Here is a 24,289-nt window from a genome sequence, read left to right as displayed (position 1 = left end):
ATTTTTGTGCATTTATCATAGTCCTTACCACTTTCTGTCAAAAATGATCATTTCATACGCATACGTCTATCTCAAATGACTGTCCTCTTTACAAGAAAGTACTTCCTTTGAGGCCTCACAGAGCCTAGGTGTTCAAACTATTTCAGTTGAATGAAACTGAGTAGTGGGGCAAATAAGGTTGATGAATGAAACAAGTCTATCATGGAGCATCATCTACACAATGCTGGCTTTGTTCTGGGAGAGGGCTATGAGTTTTGTTGCAGATGATTTGTAATTATTTTCGTGGGCTCTCATTTTCTTCTCCCTAATTATATTTGTTAACTTGTTGAATTGCTTCCAAGACCGTTCTTTGAGGACTGAAGCTGTATAAAGGACTCCGCATTGCTGAGTCTCAACAGGAAAGCTAAGGGTTCCAAAAAAATGTTTCTTTATTTATGATTTTATTCATCTTTAAGGTTTTTAGAAAAACTGGAAGTATGAGATTGGGATGAATTTTTAAAGATTAGAAATCTTGAAGCTATTTGGTTCATAGAGAATTAGAAAAACGTCTTTTAGAAAATTACGTGCTTCTTTTGTCTTAGTAATACCTTATGCTTTCATGTTTTGTATTTCACTAACTCTGTACAAAATCCTGTGAAGTAGGCTGAACAGGAGTAGAGTTAAGACTCTTCAAGGTACAAGTGGTTAAAAAAAATAACCCAACAGGGGGCTTCCCTGGTGGCACAGTGGTTGAGAGTCCGCCTGCTGATGCAGGGGACGCAGGTTCGTGCCCCGGTCCGGGAAGATCCCACATGCCACAGAGTGGCTAGGCCCGTGAGCCGTGGCCGCTGAGCCTGTACGTCCGGAGGCTGTGCTCCGCAATGGGAGAGGCCACAACAGTGAGAGGCCCGTGTACCGCAAAATAAATAAATAACCCAACAGGGACTTCCCTGGCAGTCCAGTGGTTAGGACTTCGCCTTCCAATGCAGGGGGTGTAGGTTTGATCCCCGGTTGGGGAATTAAGATCCTACAGGCCTCGCAGCCAAAAAACCAAAACATAAAACAGAAGCAATATTGTAATAAATTCAATAAAGACTTTAAAAATGGTCCACACCAAAAAAAAAAAAAAAAAAAAAAAGTAAATAACCCAATAAAAAAAAAAAAGCAATGTTTTCATTCAGATAACTGAGAAGACAGGGATGGATCTTTCTTCCATCTATAGCTGAATCCAAGGACTCCAATGATATCACCAAGGTCCTGTGTTCTGTTGTTCAGCTCTGTGTTCTTTTGCATTGCTCTTGTTCTCTCCCACTGCAGTCAGGCTTCCCTCAAGTTGCTGGAGGAGACGGCAACTAGCAGCCTCAATTTCACATCATCCCAGCACAAGGATACTAAAAGCAAGAAGTGTCTCCACTAGCTCTGGCTGGAAAATCTTTAGACGAGGACTGTAATTATTCATTCAACCAGGATCACTTAATCGGAGAAGAGCGGTTCCCCAGAGAGGAATGCTGAGCAGATAATGAATGTTCTCTGAAGTGGGTATTTACTGAGCGGCCATCTACATATGGGAAAGGGAGGCACAGAGAAATGAAGTAACTTTTCCACAGTCACACTGTTGGTAGGTAACAGAAGTAAACAGAAATCATGCCTTCTCACTCATACCTCATACAGTGCCTCTGCCCTTGCCTGTATAACCATGTTATTTCCATGGTGTAAGTATCTCTATCTCACCATTTCCAAATGAAAGCTAGGCCCGTAAGTTTTCATAAAGACTATAATGTCATTCCATTGCATCTATTTCTTTGTCTTCTGCATATACATCGATAACTTCACATTCAAGGAACCATAATTATATTCACCTTCTAGCTTCAGTATTCCTGGATAACTGGCCTTGTGAAAGAATCTAATGGTTTTCTGTCGCTTTGATGTTACTTTGGTCTTGCCGCCACACATTATGGGCATTTTATAATGCATTTTAAGGTGTTTTTAAAAGTCACTCTTTAGAAAAAATACAGAATTTTAATAGAATTACATTGACAAGTAATTATTCCTCATTCCTTAACGTATTCTCTAATTTTTTGTGATGGACATAAACAATAAAGTGATTTACTGTAAAAGTGGTTCATCTTTCTATAAGCAGGCAAGTGGCTGATTTGGCGGGAAGAGGACCTGACCGACGGCCAGCCCTCGTGGATTCTAGTTTGGCTTTGTCAATTACTAGTTGTGTGGATACCGAAAATGGCTTAGACTCTGAGCCTCAGCATTCTCACTTGCAAAAGGGGAATGGTACTTTGGCCTTATTTTGATACTTAGAGCAGAACTCATGTACCGTTACAAAAATGATACAAAAATGTCAGTACTTCTACATTTGTTTAAAAGCTGGCTTTCCCTAAGACTGTAACAAAATAAGGAGAGAATATGTGAAAACTGTTACCTCAGTGGAAAGATCGTCTTGGAAGAAGTGATTCGATTTTCTAGAAAACTCAACCCAGAACACCTTAACTGGGAAATATACACACACAGACATAAAACTGGAAGGCAAAAATGTTTCTTCTAAGATTTTCTAAAGTTCCCTGATTCTTGTTTTACAACTTATTGATATTTTCTTGTGCCTCTGCCGTGCTGTCAGAAATTCTCATTTTGAAGCAAGGAAACTTCAATGAGAAAAGCATTTCAACTTTTGGCTCACTACAAATTTTCCCTTGGGAGATTATAGTTCTAGATCTGTTCCAGACATTAGGTTCTTTGTTGCTCCAACCAAACCCGGGACACCACCCAGAAGTGCGCAGCGCCACCTCCTGGAAGCGCGGACAGAGCCAGCCAGCAGTAAGCGGCTGAGAGCCGACCACCTGTGTTACGGTCTGTGTGGCTCTGGTGACTCAGACACTTCGGGTGGTTTCTGTACACATACCCCTGCGAGGAACTCCAGACTTAGCCGCGTCTTCGACGCCTCAGCTGAGTAGAGGTTCTTAACCCAGCGAACGGCAAGGCATGTTAACAGTGAGGACCCTGTGTTTAAGGAAGGGTGCTCCACAGCTGAGACGGTTCTGTGGGCAGGGCTACGTTAGGTGGGTGGGAAACCAGCCCGTGAGCGGAACGACGCTCGGTGGGCGGAAGGACGCTCGCTGGGCGGAACGACGCTCGATGGGCGGGGCTTATCTCCGTCTGCAGACCAAGCTCACGGGGCAGGACTCCGCCCTCTGGGCGGAGCTTATCTCGGTGGGCGGAAACTACGACCTGAGAGAGGACCCTTGACTGGCTGCCTCATTCCGGAACTTCCTGGATCCTGCGGGTGCAGATGGCGTTACCTGGAGCTTAAACCCCTGCACGAGGGTACCGGAGGACTGGTGAGAGATTAATTTAAAAAATTTCCGGCGCGCTGGCGTGGAGTTTCCGAGGGTTGAGACAGGATTGGCCGTCCGCGGGCTGCTGCCGTCTGGAGGCTCCGTTCCGTCGTCGCTTGCTGCCTTAGGCAGCCCTACTCGGCCGCAGGCCTGCTGGCTCAGGCCTGAAACCCCCATGCCTGCTGGGCCTTCATCCCACGGCAGGGTACCAGCTTTGGGTTGTTCTGTTGTCACCAGTTTCCACGTGGTTGTTAGAGAAAATCCCTATCCCACTACCCCCCCAGCTAGGCTCTCACCTTCTCCACGAACCTTCCTCAAGTCCCCAACTCTATTGGATGTTTTCCTTTTGTGACTCCACTCGTATGCTGTCAGTTACAGCACCTATCTTTATGTTTCTTGTGTTTGTATATGTTTTATATGTATGTATATAGGTTCTGTACCACACTCGGTACATAGTAATTGATTAATGAATACTAGACGAATGGTTGGATTTTGGTTACTTATTGGAAGGACTTTAGATTATTTAATTTGGGGGTGGTTTATGTGTATTTTCTGCTTCTATAATAATCATGTATTTTCTACTGTGTTTATTTATTTATTTTTTAGAAGGAGTTCTGTTGGGGTTCGGAAGCATTGCTGTCTCTGTTGTTCCTGAGGCTAGACATTGAAGGAGGAGAGATACAATGTGAGCAAAGGGAAGAAGGGAATAATGTGCAAGGTGTCTTCAGAGAGTAATTAGTAGACTAGAGTCGGTATAGAGAAATAGCAGGAGATACCTTTGACAGATTTATGCTAGAGTCAGGTTTCCAGCGATATGTCAGGACAAAGAATATTGCTCCTTGTGGGTTGGAGGAGCCACTGAAGGATTTTAACATTGGGACGGTTCATTTTATACCACTACGCAGGATAGACTTGAATGCATGTGGCTTAAGCCAGGGGTTGACAGTCTTTCCGTAAAGGGCCAAATAGTAAATATTTTAGGCTTTGCGAGCCACAGTTGTCGCAGGAAAGCAGGCACAGACAAAACATACATAATCGAATGGACGTAGCTGCGTTCTAATAAAACGTCATTTACAAAGACAGGTGCCTGACCTGATTTGGTCCATGGGTATAGTTTGTCCCAACCCAGAGTCTAACCAAATAGTCCTAGGGACTAAAGCAGTAACCCAGTCCTGAACTAGGCAGTACTAAATCATGCTTTTGTACTGCATTTTTATTTATATTTGAGAGACCACATCACATAATGAGAGCTCAGGATCTAGTCTGCTTGGCTTTGAATCTTGGCATTCTCTGACTACTAATAGTGCAGCAATGGGCAGATTAGCTTCTCTTTGCATCAGATTTTTTTTTTTTAATCTGTAAAATGAGGATAAAATAGTACCTCCTACAAAGTGTTGTTGTAAGGAGTAAATTAGTTAAAATACATAAAATGTTAGCATAGTGCTGTACATGTAGTAAAAGCTTAATAAATCTTAACTATTAATATTTTTTAAATTGTTCCGCATGTGCATTGTTAAAGACAGGTTTGAGAGATGTTTCTCAAGTAGAATTTATAGGCTTAGTGTGTTTAGCTATAAAACAAAGATAATACCTACAGTTTTTAGGCAAGAGCCATTCACATAGAGGTGATGTGGAAGTCATGAAAGTAATTTAACGTGGGGGTTAGGAGGTGTAAGATTAAGTACTGGTTTTGAGGAGGTGCACACAGGAGTGAAAATGGGGCAAGTAAAAAGGAATGAAAGGAGGGAGAAGGGAGTCAGTCCTAGAGTATGAAAGGAACTGGAATGGAATAGCAGTATGTAAACTAGCAGAAGGATGGATGGTGATGGTTAGAATTGTCAGATGCTGCAGAGAGCTGAAAAAAAAAAAAACAATTGTTGTGTTGAGAATATTAATCTAACTGGCAGAAACTAATGTGGAGCCTCTTATGGGTCAGGTGCTGGAGATGCAGAAAAGAATTAGCTACACACTCTGCACTGAAACAGAAAAATCTAGTAGGACCAAAAGGACATGGAGATAATTTTTATACAAGCAGCAATTTTAAAAATAATCAGGAGGAAGGTGGAACTTCTTAGATTTAATTGGTACCTTTACTTCCAAAAACTGAAATTGATTTACAGTTCATGAACATGGGCAACTTAATTGAGCTCCTTTTCTTTCTTTCCTAGACAATGGCCAAGAACAAACTAAGAGGACAGAAGTCCAGGAATGTATTCCACATAGCCAGCCAAAAAGGCTTTAAGGTTAAAAATAAAGCAAAACCAGTTACCACTAATCTGAAGAAGGTTAGTATCACTTATGCACTCTGACTTTATTGTTTACAAGCAAAGCATAATTGTAAAGCTACTGAAAAACTGAATGCTAATATTTAAAATAGGTTCTTAGTCTTTCCTACAAAAGCATGATGATTTTAAACATTTGTTTTAAAAAAGAAAAAAAGATGAAGAAAAATAATCTCCCTTTCTTGAATTCAAATGTGCAAAAAGAAGAAAGCATTTTAACTGCAAATGTATGAGTCTCCAAGTAACAGTTTTAATAGTTTTCTCAGAGCATAGAAATCATAAAAAAACATGGTATGGAAAAGTTCTCTCTTCAAGAAGCTTTCAACAGAGTCAAGACATGGAATGTCAGTCAACACCCATTCTTTTTCTCCTCAGTAATTCTTATTTCTCTGAAGATATCTAGAACTCAGATAAAAACCTAAAAATAGAAGATAAAATATTTTGTTTCTTAAAATACAAAATTTGAAAAGAAAGGAGTTACTTTATCTTTATTTCAAAATATTTGGGGAATGGGAAATTTCTTCAAGATTAAGTAGACTCCTTAAGAAGATTATTCAAGAAAATGTTTTCAAGCTTAAGTAGTAGGTGGAGTCACCTCTAGAGGACTTAGTAATTATCATAATGGTCCATAGAAATGTAACATTTTATCTTTCAGTCTTCATGAACTAGCTGAGTTAAAATTTTTGGTGGAGCAATTTCATGACTTTGGAAATGCTAAAAAGGAAATAAAGCTGGGTGATATGACTGGGGTTTGGGGGTGAGTTTTAGATAGAACTGTCTTCAGGGTTGACATTGAAGCCAAGACCTGCCTGATAGGAGCCAGTGATGCAAACTGCTGGGAAGTGTTGGAGCAGCATGTTCTAGGCAGAAAGAATAGTGAGTGCAAAGACCCCCAGCTGGGTGAAGGCTTGGTATATTTGAGGAAAATTATTTTGTTTGGATAGGAAGTCCTAGAAGCTTTATGGATGCTAATGGAAAAGATCTGTGGGTAGGCAGCCTGGTTGGAGAAAGTATCGAACACTTTTCTGAGAAAGCAGCCTTAGGGGGAGGTCGTACAATCACCAGGTACTATATAAGTGGTAAATTGAAGTTGGTGGCCATGAACTTAAAGTGAAGCCAGTCAGCCAGCTATGATTTTTTAGAGCTTCAGTTTTGGGCTCCAAAAGGCTGATACTTGAGTTTAACTAGGTTGCCAGGCAAGTCTGATTGAGGGAGAGAAGAGAAGTAGAGTTAGGGTGTGAAGGAGTGACTGATTAGTGGTCACGGAATCTGTGCAGGCTAAAGGAAAAAGTGGGGATATGAAAATGTGAACAATAGTGAACTTGGTGGGAAAAGATTTCAGTGAGATTTAAGAATTATTAATAAAATAAGTGAATAGAAGGATAGGAGGTGGTGCAGTAACAGGTAATGATGCAGCCTAAGGTAATGCATGGGAGTGATGGCAAGGTAGGTCGTGGAAAAGACCCCTGGAGATGAGGACCTGAAGAGATTAAGAAGCCATAGGATAGGTTTTTGTTGTAGCCACTAAAAAGCGATGCCAGGCGTGAGAGGGGTCAGTGAGCCATGGTTTGAGATCTTTCACGAAGGAGCAAGTAATCATGGTGTTGATAGGTGACAGTAATGAGGAGAGGGGTGTCAGAATGTCCTGATGCATAAGATGCAAAAAAGCCAAAAGTTTTGAAGGAGAAATGGTTGGGGAGCAGCTGTGAAGAACAAGAATACCACCCCCACCTTTCAGATTCAAGTGAGGACGGCTACAGGGGCCGCTGTCCTCAGGAGACTGCCAGGCACTTCTATCAAGGAAGGATTCAGAGACGTACTGTTAGAAGGACACTGGAAGCATGCTATCCAGGTTCCTCATTATACAGATGAGAGACGATAGCACCGTAGCTTAGAAAGATAGTGGTCACATATTTTGGCCTGCTTATTCCAGGAAAGTCAAAGTATGAGGTATATTCACATAATTCTTATTTTTTAAAAAACAGAACCTTTTGTCTAAAATGTCCCAATAAGACTAAGAATTTTAGTGTAAATTGTCTCCATAAATTGGTAGGATTGATAAGAGTTTATAGGTTTGGGGGGTAACAAGATTAAATTAAGGTTGCCTATATTTTTATCCTTAATGGTTGTGAGATCATGGATTAATGCTCTTTTTCTTTTTTTAAAAGATAAACATCATGAATGATGAAAAAGTTAACAGCGTGAATAAAGCTTTTGTAGATATGCAAAAGGTACTTGTACAGTTCGTAAAAGGCCTTTCCCTTGAACCTCTGCAGAAACAGCTGGTGAGTGGAAATCACTTCCTTTTGTTCTGGCTAATAAACTACAAATTTTCAAAGCCTGTATTGATTGTAATTTTTAGTATTTGGCTCTGTAGTATGTATAGCTTATTCAGACTTTAAAACATTGAGTCTAAAATATGGGAATTTATTGTTCTATTTCCAAAAGTACAACTAGAAGAAATTATATTGAATAATAGATATGTCAGTAGATTATGTCATTTTTGTTTGCTATTGTTATCTAAATTTTTAAATGTAATTTTCTCTCCAGATTCCTCAGCAGTGTCATGAAAACGAACCAGTTAATGTTGATGAAGCTACAAGATTAATGGCTCAGTTGTAATACACTGGTGATGCATCAAATTCTCCAAAAAGACCAATAAATTAAATGTTTTATACAATTTTATTTTTAAAAATCTTGTTAATGTACAGGCATTGGCACATTTTAAAAACAAACTACATAAACAGATCTTTCCTATAACCTAGGAAAGTGGAATGTCAGAAGTCAACAAAATGTGATAAACTTAAAGTGCTAAAACAGAAGGCACTTCACAAAATCTGTTCACTGAAACAGTTAATATATCCTAGTTTACACCCTTCACTTTATAAGTGGCAGTGAATGTCTGGATCAGAGGATACACAGAAATACGGACAGTCTCGTGGCAGTAAAAATGTAAGACAAACAAATGATGAGCCCTTGGCCAACTTTTTTGTTTTTGATGACCTTACGTCTACTTTAACTTTCCTCTCATATAAGGAAAAAAACAGAAGGTTCAGAATGGGAGGAAAAGTTGAAATTCCAGAATGTAATTACTTGAGGGTAGGGAGTTGGTAGATATGAAATCACTTTTTCCCCTGAAGCAATCAGAATCCTTTGTTCTTATGGTTGAAGTTTTGTGAAGTAAAAAAGAAAGTATTAGGGAAGAACATTTCAGAATCAGTGAACTAAAAAGATGTTACATTCATTATTTTAAATACTTAGGTTAAGACGTCTAAAATGTTACACAGTTAGAGGTAGATAACAGTCCCAGGTTTCCATGGAATCTAATAATTTAGTATCTGGACATCAAACAGATCACAAACTCCTTCATTATCATCTAAATTAAAGTTGTAGTCATCTGCCGGGGTCGGAGAAAGCCGTAAAAGTGGAAACACTGCAAGCAAAAAATAAATTCAGTGTTAAAGATGGTTTCTACATACAGGTAATGATGTCTAACATAAAATACTATCAAAAACATCAAGCCAAATTATGTTTCCCCTGTTATACAGCAATTTTTTAAAAATATGTAATAGGAAATGTAATGATCAAATTAATGACTTATATTTTGTGTATATTTTGAAAGATTCTTCTTTAAAGACATTTTATGCATTGATTATAGGTGTTAGCTTGAGAAACAAATTAGTTTTTATTGGTTGAACTTGTCACTAAAATTTATGATTCAGAAACACTGCTCAAAGTATTTTCTCTGATCTGCTAAATAAGCTACCACTTCGAAAACAGAGAAAGGAACTAGACATAAATTAATAAATATGCTGAAATTCTCTGCTTTTACAGAAGTGTTTGATAAATGTCTAAGTGGTTACTGTGCCATTGGCTAATTTAACAGCTGCTACTTCCTAGGTCTCGGCTATACATATTTGTTAGGAACCAGGACTCTGAATCCAAGAACTTTTAGAAAGGTGAGGCCCAGAGAGTAATTGTTAAAGTAACTACCATATTATAGCTAGTTGATTTTTAAGAATTACTTCAGATTAGACGATGATGTGGCTAATCTTAGTAATACTGACTTCACATTGGCAGCTTGAAGTTGGCCATGGTAGGAGTTTTTACAAAACTGTTTTCAGATTTCCTGTTGACTCAGATACACTGTTTTAGTCTTCTTGGCCAAATTCTTCAGGTGTAAAAAGGGCTAGTATGCCAACAATTTAGAACTTTATTCAGTAAAAGTGATGAGTATCCCCTTATGAATTCTTTTTCCTCAAAATGCAGGCAAAAAAATCTGAAGGATGCCTGTAACTTACTGTGAATCATCATAGTACATTAAGCAGTTAAAAAATATAGGTTCTTCATTTCTTTTAAATCATGTGCCACTCATAAATTCTAGAAAAGCATTATTGATGTATAAGGTTATATTTATTAAAATTTTTAACTACTTACCATCAGAAGACATTAACTCATCAATGATATCTCCACTAATAGATCCCGCTGGAAAAAGAAATGTGATAAAGTTTTTTTTACACTTCTCTTTATATATTTTAACAGCAAAAAGGCAGTTACATTTAAACAGCATATATTTAAACACAGTATATATTAAGCACAGTTATTATTTAACATCAGCATCTTGATTAAAAGTACGAAATTAGGGCTTCCCTGGTGGCGCAGTGGTTGAGAGTTCGCCTGCCGGTGCAGGAGACACGGGTTCGTGCCCCCGTCCGGGAAGATCCCACATGCCGCGGAGCGGCTGGGCCCGTGAGCCATGGCCGCTGAGCCTGCACGTCCGGAGCCTGTGCTCCGCAACGGGAGAGGCCACAACAGTGAGAGGCCCGTGTACCACACACACACACAAAAAAGTACGAAATTAAAGTACTAGAACTTTATGGAAACAGAATTTTCATGACAACTAATCTGTACCTGGCATTACTTTTAAACTTCTGAACTCAAGATGTAGCCCCAAAAACTCATCATTGTTTTCCCAAAACTGACTCCTCAGTTTTTAAAGTCAGTGTTACCATAATTCTCCCTATGACTCAACCTTAAAAGTGCAACATCACTTTACAGTCCTCCTGTTAACTTTATCTTCAGATCTCACACATCAAAGGTTACTTATTTTGCCTAAAGAGTATTTCTCAAATCTTCCTTATTTCTCTTTCCAGTCCCATTGTCATCACCCCACTTTAGCCTCAATGTTCTCTCACAGTTGCATAACTGCAAACATCTTATCTTCTGTCTTCATTGCCTCTAATCTCTTCTTCCCAGGGCCAGAAGTCTCTTCTTTCCTAATGACGTTACTTCTGTGTTCACCAATATACAGTTCTAAACGTGCCACTTCCCTGGTCACAAATCTTCATTGGTTTATAGGTCAAAGTCCTAACTCAGTCTGATATTCAAGGCCCTCTCTAATCTGGCCCCAAATTGTTTTCTTTACTATTTCCAAATACAAAATCATGTACGGAAATGAAATGCTCAAAAGTTTCTTTAATGCTTTGTGAAAGCCAATGTACTAATTGTGTCTGAGCTAAACCATAAACCTGCCTACTTTATTCTTCCCAATTAGATTATAAGCTTTTGAAAGATGACACTTTCTGTTGTGCATCCCTGTGGCCTATGGTGTGGAAATACTTATAGGGGAAGGACATGGGCAACAAGAAGCTGAAAAATATTCTGTGTCCAGTAAGATCTTTTTAGGCTCACTCTTACCTATTGTGAACTCAAAGAGTAGACCACATCCCAAAAGGATAAAGGTAAAAATAAACAAAGTGGAATATATACAATATAGTTATTTTAAATTATCTGCAATACTACGTCTAGATTGCATGGCAATCATTCATTCAGCAACCATGGGTCCTTTATTTGCAACCACTAAGGAGTTGGTAAATACCTAGCCATGTAATAACCAAGGGAAAGGACTGGATGCTGAGGAAATTTTATAAATTTAAGAAATGTGGCCCCTATTCCTGATGCCCAGTTTTTAGCTATTTATCATTTCACAGATCAAACAACTTAGGAAGGCAAGATTTCCTAAATAATTGGAGTTGAGACCACTTATCAACTCTATAAAACTAAGCTTTCCAAATAAAAAGTATAACAATAGAGAATACAGAGAAACAGGAGACATAAGTCACTATAGTTGTCCCTAGTATGATTTTTATTAAACATAGAACAAATTTCAATTATATATACTAGAGTTACTAAGAGATAAAAGAACCTTACAAAGTAAATCGCAGATAAAAAGCTGACATGTAAATAGTAAAAGGGGGGTGGGGGAACAAATCTGGTTTAATTCCAAAAATGGAATCCTAAGGAAAACTGCAAATATATATATTTACACAGTCTATGAAACAACTAGTAGTAGTATAATTAAAGACAGGATCTGTTTTTTAAATTTTCCTCATAATACATATACCAGTGCTGGGCACACAGAAGACACAAAATTAATACTTGTTGATCAGGTTTACTATTTTGCCTCCTATACTAGATAATAAAATAACATCACAATTGAGAAATTCAGAAAAGCTCTCCAACTTGTTCAACACAGCATTCATATTTTCCCCTCTACTTTTTAAAACAAAGGCTCTGAACCCACCTGAAGATAAGTCTGTGGCTGGAGTCTGCTGAAGATTCTGGCTTCTTTCGGAGACATGTTGCTCAGGCAAGTTCTGAGTTGCCATGTTGGATTTCTGTGGAGGCACTGGAGTCGAGGGCTGAGAGGAAGGCTGTGTGAGGTCATCAGGTGGGGGAACAGGAAAAACCACGGGCTTAGAGGAGCTGGACTCTTTATTTATAAGCAGCACGTGGATAGGTCCGGAATGACTCTTTAGATTGATCTGGTATTTCTTTTGTCCATTCTGACCCTTTGAAGTTAGTGGGCACAAACAAATGAATAAAGGCCAACATTTCTAGGTAAGCTGAAACATTAAAAATAAGACAGGCAAAGCTATAGGGACTAACTACGAGAAAATTAAGCCGCTAAGTCAAAACATAGAGACCTAGAATGGGATATTGAGTGCTATAAACCACTTGCCCCTAAAAGTAAGCTTTTCTTAAATACTGGGCAACTCCCAGTTGTAGAATTCTGGAAACCATCTATTTGTGTGTAATTATACATGTCAGTGTGCAGCAGCACTCCAAGCATTCTCCACATATATGGAACCCCGTCCCCTGGCATCGGCCGCCATGGATGTGGTCATCTGAATGTGCGGTCTTAAATGGCAGCTATTTCACAGGTCGAAACTTTTTTTCATTCAGCAAAGCACAAAGACAACTGAGTTTTCCTACAGAGATATAAATGTAAAGTCCCTCCATTTCAAAAAGGTAATTTGTATCCCGAGGCTTCAGAAACCAGTAATGTAAACGCCTAAATACAAAGTTCTAGAATAGCTGGGAGAAGAGAGGGAGGTGATAACAGTAATTTTTTCTACCTCTTTTTTGATTGTTATAGTTTTCAAATCAGTTTGTTTCAGGAAATTTGAATCTGAAAACTAAAATCATGAAATTTATATTAGCATAGAGTCAATAAATATCTCTGACTCAATAAGCCAGAAAATGTTTTTTAAAAGACCTAATTTAAAGCAATATATTATTGTTGATATTTAAAGTGAACTTTTTCCTCAGGATTGTTATATTGGTTATAGATATAGTCAAACTGATCTTTTAAGATTATTGACTATATCATTACTCATTCCTTGATGTCTTCTAGCTCAAATAAAATCAAATTTTAAGAAAAGTTAAATGTTAAATGATTCAGTCACTTCCATAATTTTACCAAAGTACTGAAGACATCTAAATTCAGATATCAGTACTTTCAAACAGACACCTTAAAAGCAGTAACTTGAAAGTGTTTGCAATTAGCTCATGTTCAGCTAAAGAAAATATATTTGTCCCTCTTGGAACAGTAGATCCATTTTAACAAAAGTTATCCTACATACATACCATTTCTGGAATAGGTACCTCCAGCTGTGTACCAGAAGGTGCTTGAATGGCCAAAAGTGTATCACCTGGTCAAAAAAATTAAGAAATAACGATTTTTACATTTTAGAAAATACTACTGATCCTGTAATACAGTGGCCAAGAGTGTGGGTTGGCCAGGAGTATGGGCTGTGGAGTCAGAATGCTTGGATTTGAATCCCAAGCTAGGTAACCTTGGGCTTTGGTTCTTAATTCTGTAAAATGGAGGCAATATAACTTACTGCATAGGGTTTTTTTTGAGGATTAAATGAGGCAATATATGTGTTAGACCTTAGAACAGGTTAAATGTGTTAGCTCTATTCTCATAAACAAACTGCTTTCACCCAATCTCATGTCAAGTCTGAGATTCTTGAAACCTTTTAGCCTTAGTTAAATAACACTGTTTAGTTGAAGTATTTATACTACTTAAATGACTGGAGACACTAAAGATTAGGTATGATACAGTGAAATCTTAAGCTTAAGTGAACTTACTTTTGAAGCCAAATTCTACAGCAGTCTCTGCTGAGTTGAAGATTAAAAATACTTCCCCCTTTCTTTGAAAACTTGGGAAATATGATGGCAAAGTAGAGCAATAAGCCCACATATATTACCAACGTAATCTTAGATGAAAGTCAGATTCCACTTGGCAAGGTGTTCGGCAGGTTATTTTTTGTATGTGCATGATACAAGACTGTCCTCTTTTAATAGGTCATGCACAATTAAATATAAATCTGTATGCAAAATTTCATTTTACTTGTATTATATATATTATGGAAATACAGCCCCCACCGCCCATTTTAGTTACTAATATATTGTCATCTTAAGGGGAAAACATGGAGGCTGGGGATGGAATAGGGTGAGGAATAATTTTCCTGATAATAAAATGGATAAACCTCACTCTGTCCTCATGCTTTCTTTGGGTTCCATTTGTGACCAGCACACTTGCTACATATATTTTCATAAACAGTGCCAATGAGAACCGTGTTCTAGTTCAAGTTTAGTCATTGACTCTGTGATTCTGTGACTTTGAGGCTGTTGCTTAATCGCTGACTTAGGTGCCTCTCCCACACATAGTTTATACCTACTGATGTGGGCAATGAAGTGAAAGCAGGGAAAAGCAGTTATTGTCATGGAAACAGAAATGAAAGCAGCCTATCAACACATAGCACTGTAGAGTGAAACCCAAAAATGTCCACAAGTCCTGAAAATAATGACTTAGGGTGAGTGCATGGAGAATTTTGAATCACGTTACACTAAATAGGTTGATTACAGGAAGAATGTAAGAAAAAATTTACTAACAGTACTTACCATTAAAGCAATTACAGATGTCTTCATGAGTTACATAGGAAAATGTACTGTCATAGAGTTAAGGAAACAACATTTATATCAAGGTCTAGACATTTAAATTAAGATAATAAATCTGAAGGCCAAAATAAAATGACCAAATGCATGAAGGGACTGTCACATATGGTCAGATGAAAAACAACACAAGTCTTCAGTCTGAAAAGGCAAAGACAATCACATAAAGGTCCATAAGAGAAGTGTCCATCCTTTGCTCTAAGAAGAAGCCACTTTTGATTTCTCTGTCATTGAGAACTCTTGGGAGAGAGATGGAAAACACATTCCTCATGGAGACAGGAGCTTCAGGGGGAAGGATATTGATGGGAAAAAGGATGCTGTCAGTGGGAGTGAAGAGCAACTATACAAGCCTCTGCATCGAGAATCTTCTTGGGTCATGGTTTGGGGAATTGGGAGTGGCCACAATCTTGGAAAGCAGTGCAGCAAAGTGCATGATCAACTAGTTCAATGCTTTTTGAATCTTGGGGTTCCACAAGGCACAGTTGAAGACCCCCATTATTATCAAACTGTTAAGGAGTTCTGATCATAGAAAGGAAATAACAAATGAGATCATGGACTTGTTCACCAAAGACAAGACAACACAAAAAATAAATTGTATACATTAGTCAAAAGTTCATAAGAGGTGGTACCAGATAAATGTAGTTAAAATGTTCCATATGACTACAGGTAAGTTCACAAATCAAGAGAGTCACAGATATCTAAGAGAACACAATGACTATAAGAAACACATGGAGTAGATCACTAATGATGTTTCCCCCCAGTACAACAGATACTCCAGTCTTGGAACCCCACCCTCCAGTAAATACTGTCTTTGGGTTAATGTTAGGCGGAATGTATCCTGGACTGATTGCAGGCCTGTAGTATTTCATTTTCAAACCAAAATTAATTTTTTAAAACTTTGAGAGCTGCTGAATTTTTACTACTTCAGAACACTGAATGATTTAAGTACAGAACAATGATTTAAGTATGTCTATGCACTTAACAATGACTTCCAAATTCGTAGACCCCCTAAGCACACTTTAGCTAGCATGTTACGTCCTATCAATGGGTAGACTGAATGTAGGTGAATTTGTTTTTCTCAATGCAACACAGTAATGATGCTAACTGATGCACTGTATAACTTAAAAAGGTAAAAATTTTAAAATATTAGTATAAATCAGAAGAATTATAAAATTAAAATGTTATATTCACTTGCAAAACTGAACTCTAAAAACACTAGAATAAAGTAACTGATCTTCAGACTGAAAGAATATGTAGATATTATGTATATGTATAGCGTATTTAAAAGGATATCTATTATTAATGGAGTCGTCCATCACATTTTTGATGCTTTGCTGTAGCCACAACTTCTGCTGATCAAGTTCTCTTTCCTTCAGTTCTAGATCTTCAATTTCGGCTTTAAGATATCTTAATCTATCTATGACTTCTTTAGTATTACAGCCAGCACCTACACCTCTTAAAAACATATGAGAATTAATATCCCCAGTATCAGACCCAGTTAAACATCACTTAATTTTTGTAGTAGTAAAACTCACTGAATATATTCAAGACAAAAATCTTTACACTCTTCTAAAAATCAAACATTAAAATCCTTAGAAAATTTAAGCACCATATACCTCTGAATATGTTTGCTTAGACAATTTATTGCCAAGAACAACCAAAGTACACAAATTCTCAACATGTTCTAGTGTGCTTTTTGTCTTCTAGAAGGTCAGGCTGGTGACTGAGGCACCAGAGGATGTCAAAGTCAAATTGTCACACTGGAAGTCTCACTATATGGACTGAGATGCTGGTAAAACACATTATAACCTTTTAATATATTTTGGTGGGGTTTTTGGCTAAGATAAACCAAAAAATTAAGGCTAAAGGGGACAAATTTGTGGAACAGAAAGTGTTTATCACACTCAAACATACAACAGTTAACAAATGACAACATGCATTTCAACTAACCATTATTTACAAAGTACATAATCCTGTGTATAAGACACAGTTCCTGTTTTCAAGGAGTTTATATTAGGTGGGCAGATAAATACTTAAGCAGAGAGGAATTAATAATACAAAGCAGTATGCAGTGTGTACCAAATAAGTAGCTTGAGGGAGAAAGTAAGATCTGAATTTTAATAGTGTAAATTAAACAGTGGAGTGAGCAAGGGGACATCCCAACATAGAAGTGACACATACAGAAGCCCAAAGAGGTGTGTCCAGGGACACAGGTGGGGCTGGTGTGACTAGGGTAGATGGCTGAAATAGAGGCCTTCAGAGAGGCCTGGTAGAAAGGTCAGATCTTACAGAGCACTGAGAAGAAAAACAAAGGTTTTAGAACAGAGTACTGGTTTGTAACTTACTTCCATTGTATACTATTTTTTGACTTTTTTTCAATTAGGTCAATTCCTTCCAAGACATTGGTGATATCATAAATTCTTCTCTTTTGCCTCACTGCCAAAGTATCTGCAGCCTGTTTAAAAAAAAAAAAAAGGAAAGAACAATGAAATAAATTACATTTCGTATTTTAAGGCCAAAAAGGCTTTGGTTATTAAGGTCACAGCATGAGAGCCCAATCCTAAATCTGACCCAGTCAGCTGCTTGGGTATGCGCAAATCAACCCTCAAACACTGAAAATACCAAAGAAATTATTCCATTTAAAAGCCAGCAGATGTTGGAATGGAAAAAAAAAATGAAGTCGTGACACGAAGCCCACAAAATTTAAAGAACACAATAAGAATACTTCATATCACCTTATGGGCTAATCCTGAAAAGGCACTGCTAATTGTCACTTCCTATCTTATTTCTCCGTTCATAAACAGTCTTGTCTAAAATCAGCCTTAATTACTTTTTAAAACTTTGAAAAATTATATGTCAGCAGCTTTTAAATAATGAAGTCAAGATACTTGGGGGAAAATTCTGAATTATACACACACTGTAATACCTTGAAATACACAATCTGCATTTTTTAAACTCACAGTGAAAAGAGAGGAATGATCATGCCATCCCAACACAAAGCATAAAATCTACAAGAAATCAAAATCTATAGCACAAGGTTTTGGTACTAGCAAACACAAAAGCTTGGTAGTTTCACTCACATTAGGTAAGACCAATGAAAATAATTAATGCTATCATGTCATGAATGAATTGAGGAATGCTGGACAGTTCTTCTAACTAGTTCTCACTCACATGTCTGACATTTGTTCCCCAATAGTACAAACAGAACCTCTAAGACGAGGTTACCTTACAGCTCTTTTTTCAGAGTGGATTAGACAACAGACTATCTTGAATGTGGAGTCACATTTTAAGATTCATGGTAGTAATGAAAAAACACATTTATGTCCTTACTGACAATATTCAGTACATATGTACAAGATTTCGTTTCATATAGTTAGTTACCAACTACCCCAGGGCTTGTTTCCTTCCACAGGGGGCATGTGCAACCAACAGCAACTGCTTGCTTCACAGGCATGTGGAATCTGTAAGTGAAATGTCGGTTCTATCAATCTAGTCGTTGTGTTACCAAAAATACCGGTTACTGTTGTCCAATCACACAGGTCTTCGGGAAGGGGATTCATGCCTCAAACAGTGGACTAGGAGGGTAAGTAGGAAGTGGCAGAGAGAAGGAAGAACCAGAGCGTGAGGCTGTTTGAACCCCCAACTCTGACTAGAGTTTGGCTCCATCTCTTCTAGAAAACGAGCAAATGAAAAAGAGGACTAGGCATTGTTTCATTGATATCCTCTTCCTTGTACTTAGCAATTTCCTCTCTGTTTCACCTACCATCATAGAGTTTCTGTCCTTGAGTGTAAGGCTGTCTTTCTGAAGAGCAATCACCTACCGCAAAGCTAACTGTAAAATCTTAACTTGTGAATTAATGTCTCACTTCCCTCTTGAGAAGTAGCCCACAGCACTCCAAGCCAGCTCTGTGTTATCCGTAACTACAGACTCACACACAAAAGCCGTCACAACCACAGCAACAGCTCACCAAGTAGGGTATTAAAATATGTTTGTATGAACCAGATCACACAGCTATTCTAGGTCACTGGGCAAAGAGCCATGAGATCTCACTTTTAGCTCAAAATTTGTAAAAAAGTATCTCATTTATAATTTATTACTGCTTAACAATTATAAAATTAAACACTTGATTTCCAAATCTAAGCATTATTTCTTAAATATCTTTCTATTTAAATATATATACATGACCAACATTAAAAAGGATCTCCAGGAAGCTTTTATTTTAGCAGCCCATCATCCTTCTGAAGTCAGGTTCTGGAGCTAGGCACACCACGATCCAACCCCAGCCCTGCCACTTCCTGTCTTCAGTTGGCTTCAAACTCATTAAACCTCACTTCCTTTTTGGAAAATGGATAACAACACATGCTGAATTGTGGGGATTAAACTGGATAATCTTAGCACAGTGTCTGCTGCATAATTTAAATATTGGTAAGCAACTGCCTCATCATCAAATATAGGTTGAAACAAGAGATCGTGGGTAAGTTAGAGTTTGCATGTATACGAACCTATCATATTTTATGTAGTGTTTTTAAAAGTTGCGTGTGAATTCTTAAAGTTTTATTAAGTAATCCAAGACCTTTGTACTTAATAAAATCATACAATGAATCACCACCACCTTCATTCATTCATTCAGCACCCACGGGGTGCCAGGCTCGTCTGGGTCTTAAGGATACAGTGGTGACAGAATGAAGTAGCCCACAGCACTCCCTCTTTTGAGGTCAGGGAGTTAATAATGTACAAATAATTATGTTAGGAGGAATGCATGTAGGAAGGTGCTATATTTAACAGGATTTTCAGAAGAGCTCCCTGATAAGGCGACATTTGAATGGAATGAAGTGAACCCTGGGAACACCTGGCAGTAAGTGCAAAGGCTCTGAAGTGGGAGATGCTTAGGTCCTTCAAGAAAAGGCGGGCAGGCCAGTGTGGCCAGAATAGTGATTGAGAGGGAGAATGGGAAGGGGGTATGTACCAAGAGGAGGAAGAAAGGGGAAGGGGAAGAGAGACAGGGAGACAAAGATGATAACCTGGAAGAGGCAGCAAGGGGCCAGATCACTGGGGTCTTGCAGGCCACTGTAAAGACTTCAGCTTTTACCCCCAGTAAAACAGAAAGTCACTGGAAGGCTCTGAGCACATAATGATTTGGCTCCACATTTTCAAAGGTTCTCTCGGGCTGCTCTGGGTGAAAGAAAAGAAGCCAGTGAGAAAGCAATGGCAATAATCCATTCAAGAGATGGCCATGGCTTGGGAGAGGGGGTAGCTGTGGAGATTGTAAGAAGTGGTGAGATTCAGGATCTGTATTTTTTAGAGCTTTTTAAAATTTTTTTACAGCTTTATTGGATTATAATTTATAATTGCTTTACAACATTGTGTTTGTTTCTGCTGTACAACAAAGTGAATCAGCTATATGTATACACATATCCCCCCACTCTTGAGCCTCTCTCCCACCCTCCCCATCCCACCCCTCTAGGTCGTCTCAAAGCACCGAGCTAATCTCTCTGTGCTATACAGCAGCTTCCCACTAGCTATCTGTTTTACACATGATAGGGTACATATGTCAATGCTACTCTCTCAATTCGTCCCAGCCTCCCCTTCCCCGACTGTGTCCACAAGTCGGTTCTCTACGTCAGTGTCTCTATTCCTGCCCTGCCACTAGGTTCATCAGTACCATTTTTCTAGATACCATATATATGCATTAATATATGGTATTTAGGATCTATTTTGAAGGTACAGCAAGCAGGCGATCCTGAGAAAGGAATCAAGAGTAACTCTTTGGTTTTTGACATGAGCAACTGGAGATGAGGAAGGTTGCAGGAGGAATATGTTTGGGACACTGAAAATCAGGAACACGGCTTTGGACATGTTGACTTCCAGGGGGGGAGAAATCAAGAAGGCCACTGGACATTGGGAGTGTGTGGGTTAGGGGAGAAGTCCAAGCTAGAGATACAAATTCAGAAGCTATCAGTAAAGAAGACATTTTAGGACACTGGATGGAACCTACTGGATTCACCTAGGAGGTGAGCATAGAAGGAGAAGATGTCTAAGGGCCAACCCTGGGGTTCGCCAGTATTTAAGATCCGAGAAATGAGGGGCAACCTGCCACTGAAGTAAGAGAAGTAGGAAGAGTGGGGTTTTGGAAGCCAAGGGAAGAGTGTAAGAAAGAGTGACCATGTTAAGTATCGCTGGCAGGGAGACCTGATTCACTGAGACCTGATCCATGGATTAGACTTTGGAAAGATCACGAGTGACCTTGGTCGGCGCCGTTTTGACAGAGTGGCTGAGTAGAAAGCCTTCATGGAGAGATTCCAGGACAGAGTGGAAGGAAAGCTGGAGTGGACAGCTCTTCTGAAGATTTCTGCTGCAAAGAGGAACAGAAATGGGGCAGTAGATATAGGGAATTGTGGGGTTTCCCCAGGAAGTTTTTTTTTTCCCTTCATTTCTCTTTTCTTTTAAAGGTGGAGCAATTTCAACATGCGAGTATGCTGATAGGAATGAGCCAGTAAAGGGGGAAGAGGGATAATTCATGATGCAGGAGAGAGAAGGGGCAACCAATAAAGAAACAGCAGTAAGTAGGCAAGGGGGGATGTGAATCCAACTAGCTGAGGATCAGCCTTACATAATAAGAGGGGATATTAATAACTGAAGCTCATCAGAGTGCCCAAGTGCAGCTGTGGGTACGATAGTAGACAAGGTAAGGGGAGAGGTTAGACACTTCCTTCTGGTTGCTTTTTTTTCCTCATCAGTGGAGGTGGGAGTGGAGGAGTGAAGGGGGAGGGGAGTTTAGTGGTTGAGAGAGGAGAAGTGTGAAATCCTCATCTAGGAAAGCCAGAGAATAAGTCATGTAGAAGGAATGCTGGACCTCACTATGGTCCTGTTCAAGTTAGTGGTCCTGAATTTAAAGTGAGAGCCATCAGAATCACTGTGCATTTTCCTGCGGCCCTGCAGAAAGGCTGGGGTGTTGTCAAGGGACAGGCAGAGAACAAAATGGGTGCATCCTCATCCCATGCTGGCACTGTGGCTGTTGAATGCACATGAGTATGCATCAAATTTACTTTAAAAGTTTACATTTATTATTCTAGGACCTGACCTATATAGCCATAGGGAAGCATCCGTTAGATGCTCACTTTTTCAGGAAAAACAAACATAACCCTCTGAAAGACATAGATCTCCCCTCCAAATATTAAACTCTTTTCTAAAAATATGTCACCAAAAAAAAAATAAATAAATAAATAAAAATATGTCACCAATGGTGAACAAACTGATATCCACAGGTGGAACAAAATTAAAACTTGTGATGCTTTTAAGAGGTGGACAAGTCAAATAAAACCTAAGAGCTGAGAGGGATCACATATACGTGCTAAAAAGGGCTTTAAGAATTTTCTGGCCCCACCCCTTCACTTGAACAAATGAGTCCACTAAGACCAGTGTTAATTCTGGGAGGGAGAGAGATTATGTGGTAGTTTTATTTGGGTTAGGATTAGTTGCGGCTCATTTGCTCAAGGATGTTCTTCCGGTGCAGCCTGATGCTTCATTCAAAAGGGCTGACATAAACACAGTAACTCTGGAAACATCCTGTCTTTCAGGTTCTCCATCTGTAAAGCAGGTACTTTACTCTCTTCCAGGACAACAACTGTTGACACACGTGCACTCAATGTCTTAGCTACTGTGCTACAGAGACCAACGTTACAGTGAGGAGGGCCACATCCAAAAATCAAAACTGTGCAATACAAACACTACAAAGGACTTTCCTGGTGGCCCAGTGGTTAACACTCTGCGCTTCCACTGCAGGGGGCACAGGTTTGATCCCTGGTCGGGGAACTAAGATCCCGCATGCTGCATGGCATTGTAAAAAAAAAAAAAAAAAAAAAAAAACCACTACAAAACATCAGTTAGTTATATACACATGCATACAGACATGCCCAAGTGATGGGATCCTGAATATAAGGTGGAAGGACACCAGGTAATACACCAAGATTGCCTATGAAATATTTTAATGAGAATTTAAAAAAAACTGTGCTCGATGGTATGTTGCTTTATCTCATGGTAAGATTACTAGCTAATTTCAAACACTGTTAAAGATAATTGAGATGTAGAATGTTTGATTTCAACCCACAGTTAAGAAGAACCATTTATAAGCCAGTAATTGGATAATTGTGTAATAGGATCCTTCACAGATGTTATCTAACTTAATGCTCACAACTGCTTTGTAAAGTAGGTATCATTCTCCCTGTTTTATAGGAAACAGACTCAGAAGGCTAATGAATAATCAGGTGGAATCTGGCATTAATTATATATTCATGAAATAAATTTGTGGCAAAACATTTTCAAATGGACTTCTATTATTTTAAAAGACTGGTGGACCGTCATAAGTTCCCAAGCTATACAAATGCACTGAGTAGCAATTCGAGTACCACTAGTCTGCAGGTGGTTCCATCTAGAGTGTATAAAATGGTCTGAAAAGGCAGAAAGATTTTCATTTCCACTTATTTATTTATTCAAAAATAATAACCAGTAACAAAAAAACTGTAAGCATATCTAAGTCTTCGGGACCATGGCTAACACCTGGCAGAATGAGGATGAAAAAATGAAACAGTCCTGTAAAGTAGAGACAAAGTGTTATAGGAGACTGAAAAAAGAGAGATTACTGGAGGTGGGGGCAAAACAGGAAAGAGTTCCTGGAGGAGGCTGCTGTGTGCTTTCAATGCATCTGTAGAGGATGTTACATCAGGAAGGAAATTAAATACCCCAAAAATAAATAACTTACTTTAAGGCTACAAAGGGCTTCCTCCAGAAGCAGCGCTAAGCACACAAGTGTTTTAATGAGTAAACCTCCCCCGAAGAAATCTCTCCTAAAAAATCTGCAGTGCTTTCACTACCTCAAACTAACTACTACTCTATATGATATTTTTAAGTGCATAAGCTTTAAATTTGTTCTAATTCTTAAATTTTTTTAATAAACTCTGCATAAGCTTTTGAAAAGAAACTTCATTTGTACTGCCTTACTCAAGTCACCCAAGATTTCTCAAAAGAAAAAAGAAGACACTTGATAAAATATCTATTTAAGTAGGAAAAGCCTGCTGAAACTCAGCTCTAGAGATTGCTTGCCTAAGTCCCCAAATGCATGCTTTGTAATTCTCATATGTGTTAAGTTTCTAAAACAAGAGCAAAATTAAGCATGCATCTGCTATTCTACCACTGGGATTTGTATCTGCACATTTTCTATCATCCTGATGGTTAGAAGTTAGGAACCAAAGAAGTGACACAGAAGTTAGGAACACGGGCTAGCCTGTAAGATAACAGTTAAGATACTGTTGTTGTGAAGATTAAATGAGTATATTTGAAACACTTACGAGAGTGCCTCGTACATCACGAGTATTACATTCGTG

The 24,289-nt window shown here is 38.7% G+C and overlaps 2 protein-coding genes across 4 annotated transcripts in view; one reads left to right on the top strand and one right to left on the bottom strand.

Moving 5' to 3' along the window:
* Window positions 1-3,174: 3,174 nt before the first annotated feature.
* On the top strand, window positions 3,175-8,285 carry RBIS (ribosomal biogenesis factor). 2 transcript variants are annotated; one of them, XM_033439821.2, is made up of 5 exons: window positions 3,200-3,326; window positions 3,930-4,008; window positions 5,492-5,608; window positions 7,774-7,890; window positions 8,156-8,285. In XM_033439821.2, exons 3-5 carry the CDS (start codon window positions 5,495-5,497, stop codon window positions 8,225-8,227), a joined length of 303 nt encoding a protein of 100 aa, XP_033295712.1. In that variant the 5' UTR covers window positions 3,200-3,326; window positions 3,930-4,008; window positions 5,492-5,494; the 3' UTR covers window positions 8,228-8,285. The 2 variants fall into 2 exon arrangements, with proteins under 2 accessions (XP_004276205.1, XP_033295712.1); XM_004276157.4 differs by lacking the exon at window positions 3,930-4,008 and having other exon boundaries at window positions 3,175-3,326.
* Window positions 8,269-24,289, bottom strand: part of E2F5 (E2F transcription factor 5) — a 28,673-nt gene continuing 12,652 nt past the window's right edge. Inside the window, exons 2-9 of one of the 2 annotated variants that reach the window (XM_033439820.2) lie at window positions 17,254-17,363; window positions 16,202-16,363; window positions 14,858-14,901; window positions 13,535-13,599; window positions 13,024-13,083; window positions 12,189-12,456; window positions 10,043-10,090; window positions 8,269-9,038 (exon numbers count right to left, since the gene is read on the bottom strand). In XM_033439820.2, the coding sequence (XP_033295711.1) occupies window positions 8,929-9,038; window positions 10,043-10,090; window positions 12,189-12,456; window positions 13,024-13,083; window positions 13,535-13,599; window positions 14,858-14,901; window positions 16,202-16,363; window positions 17,254-17,363 (867 nt within the window). In that variant the 3' untranslated portion in view covers window positions 8,269-8,928. The remainder of the gene's footprint in view (window positions 9,039-10,042; window positions 10,091-12,188; window positions 12,457-13,023; window positions 13,084-13,534; window positions 13,600-14,857; window positions 14,902-16,201; window positions 16,364-17,253; window positions 17,364-24,289) is intronic. The other variant, XM_004276156.3, reaches the window with a different exon arrangement.

This window comes from Orcinus orca, chromosome 17 (assembly GCF_937001465.1).
Source record: "Orcinus orca chromosome 17, mOrcOrc1.1, whole genome shotgun sequence".
Classification (NCBI taxonomy): domain Eukaryota; kingdom Metazoa; phylum Chordata; class Mammalia; order Artiodactyla; family Delphinidae; genus Orcinus; species Orcinus orca.
The sequence above is the reverse complement of the archived record's forward strand: the minus strand, read 5'-3'. Positions and strand labels throughout refer to the sequence as shown.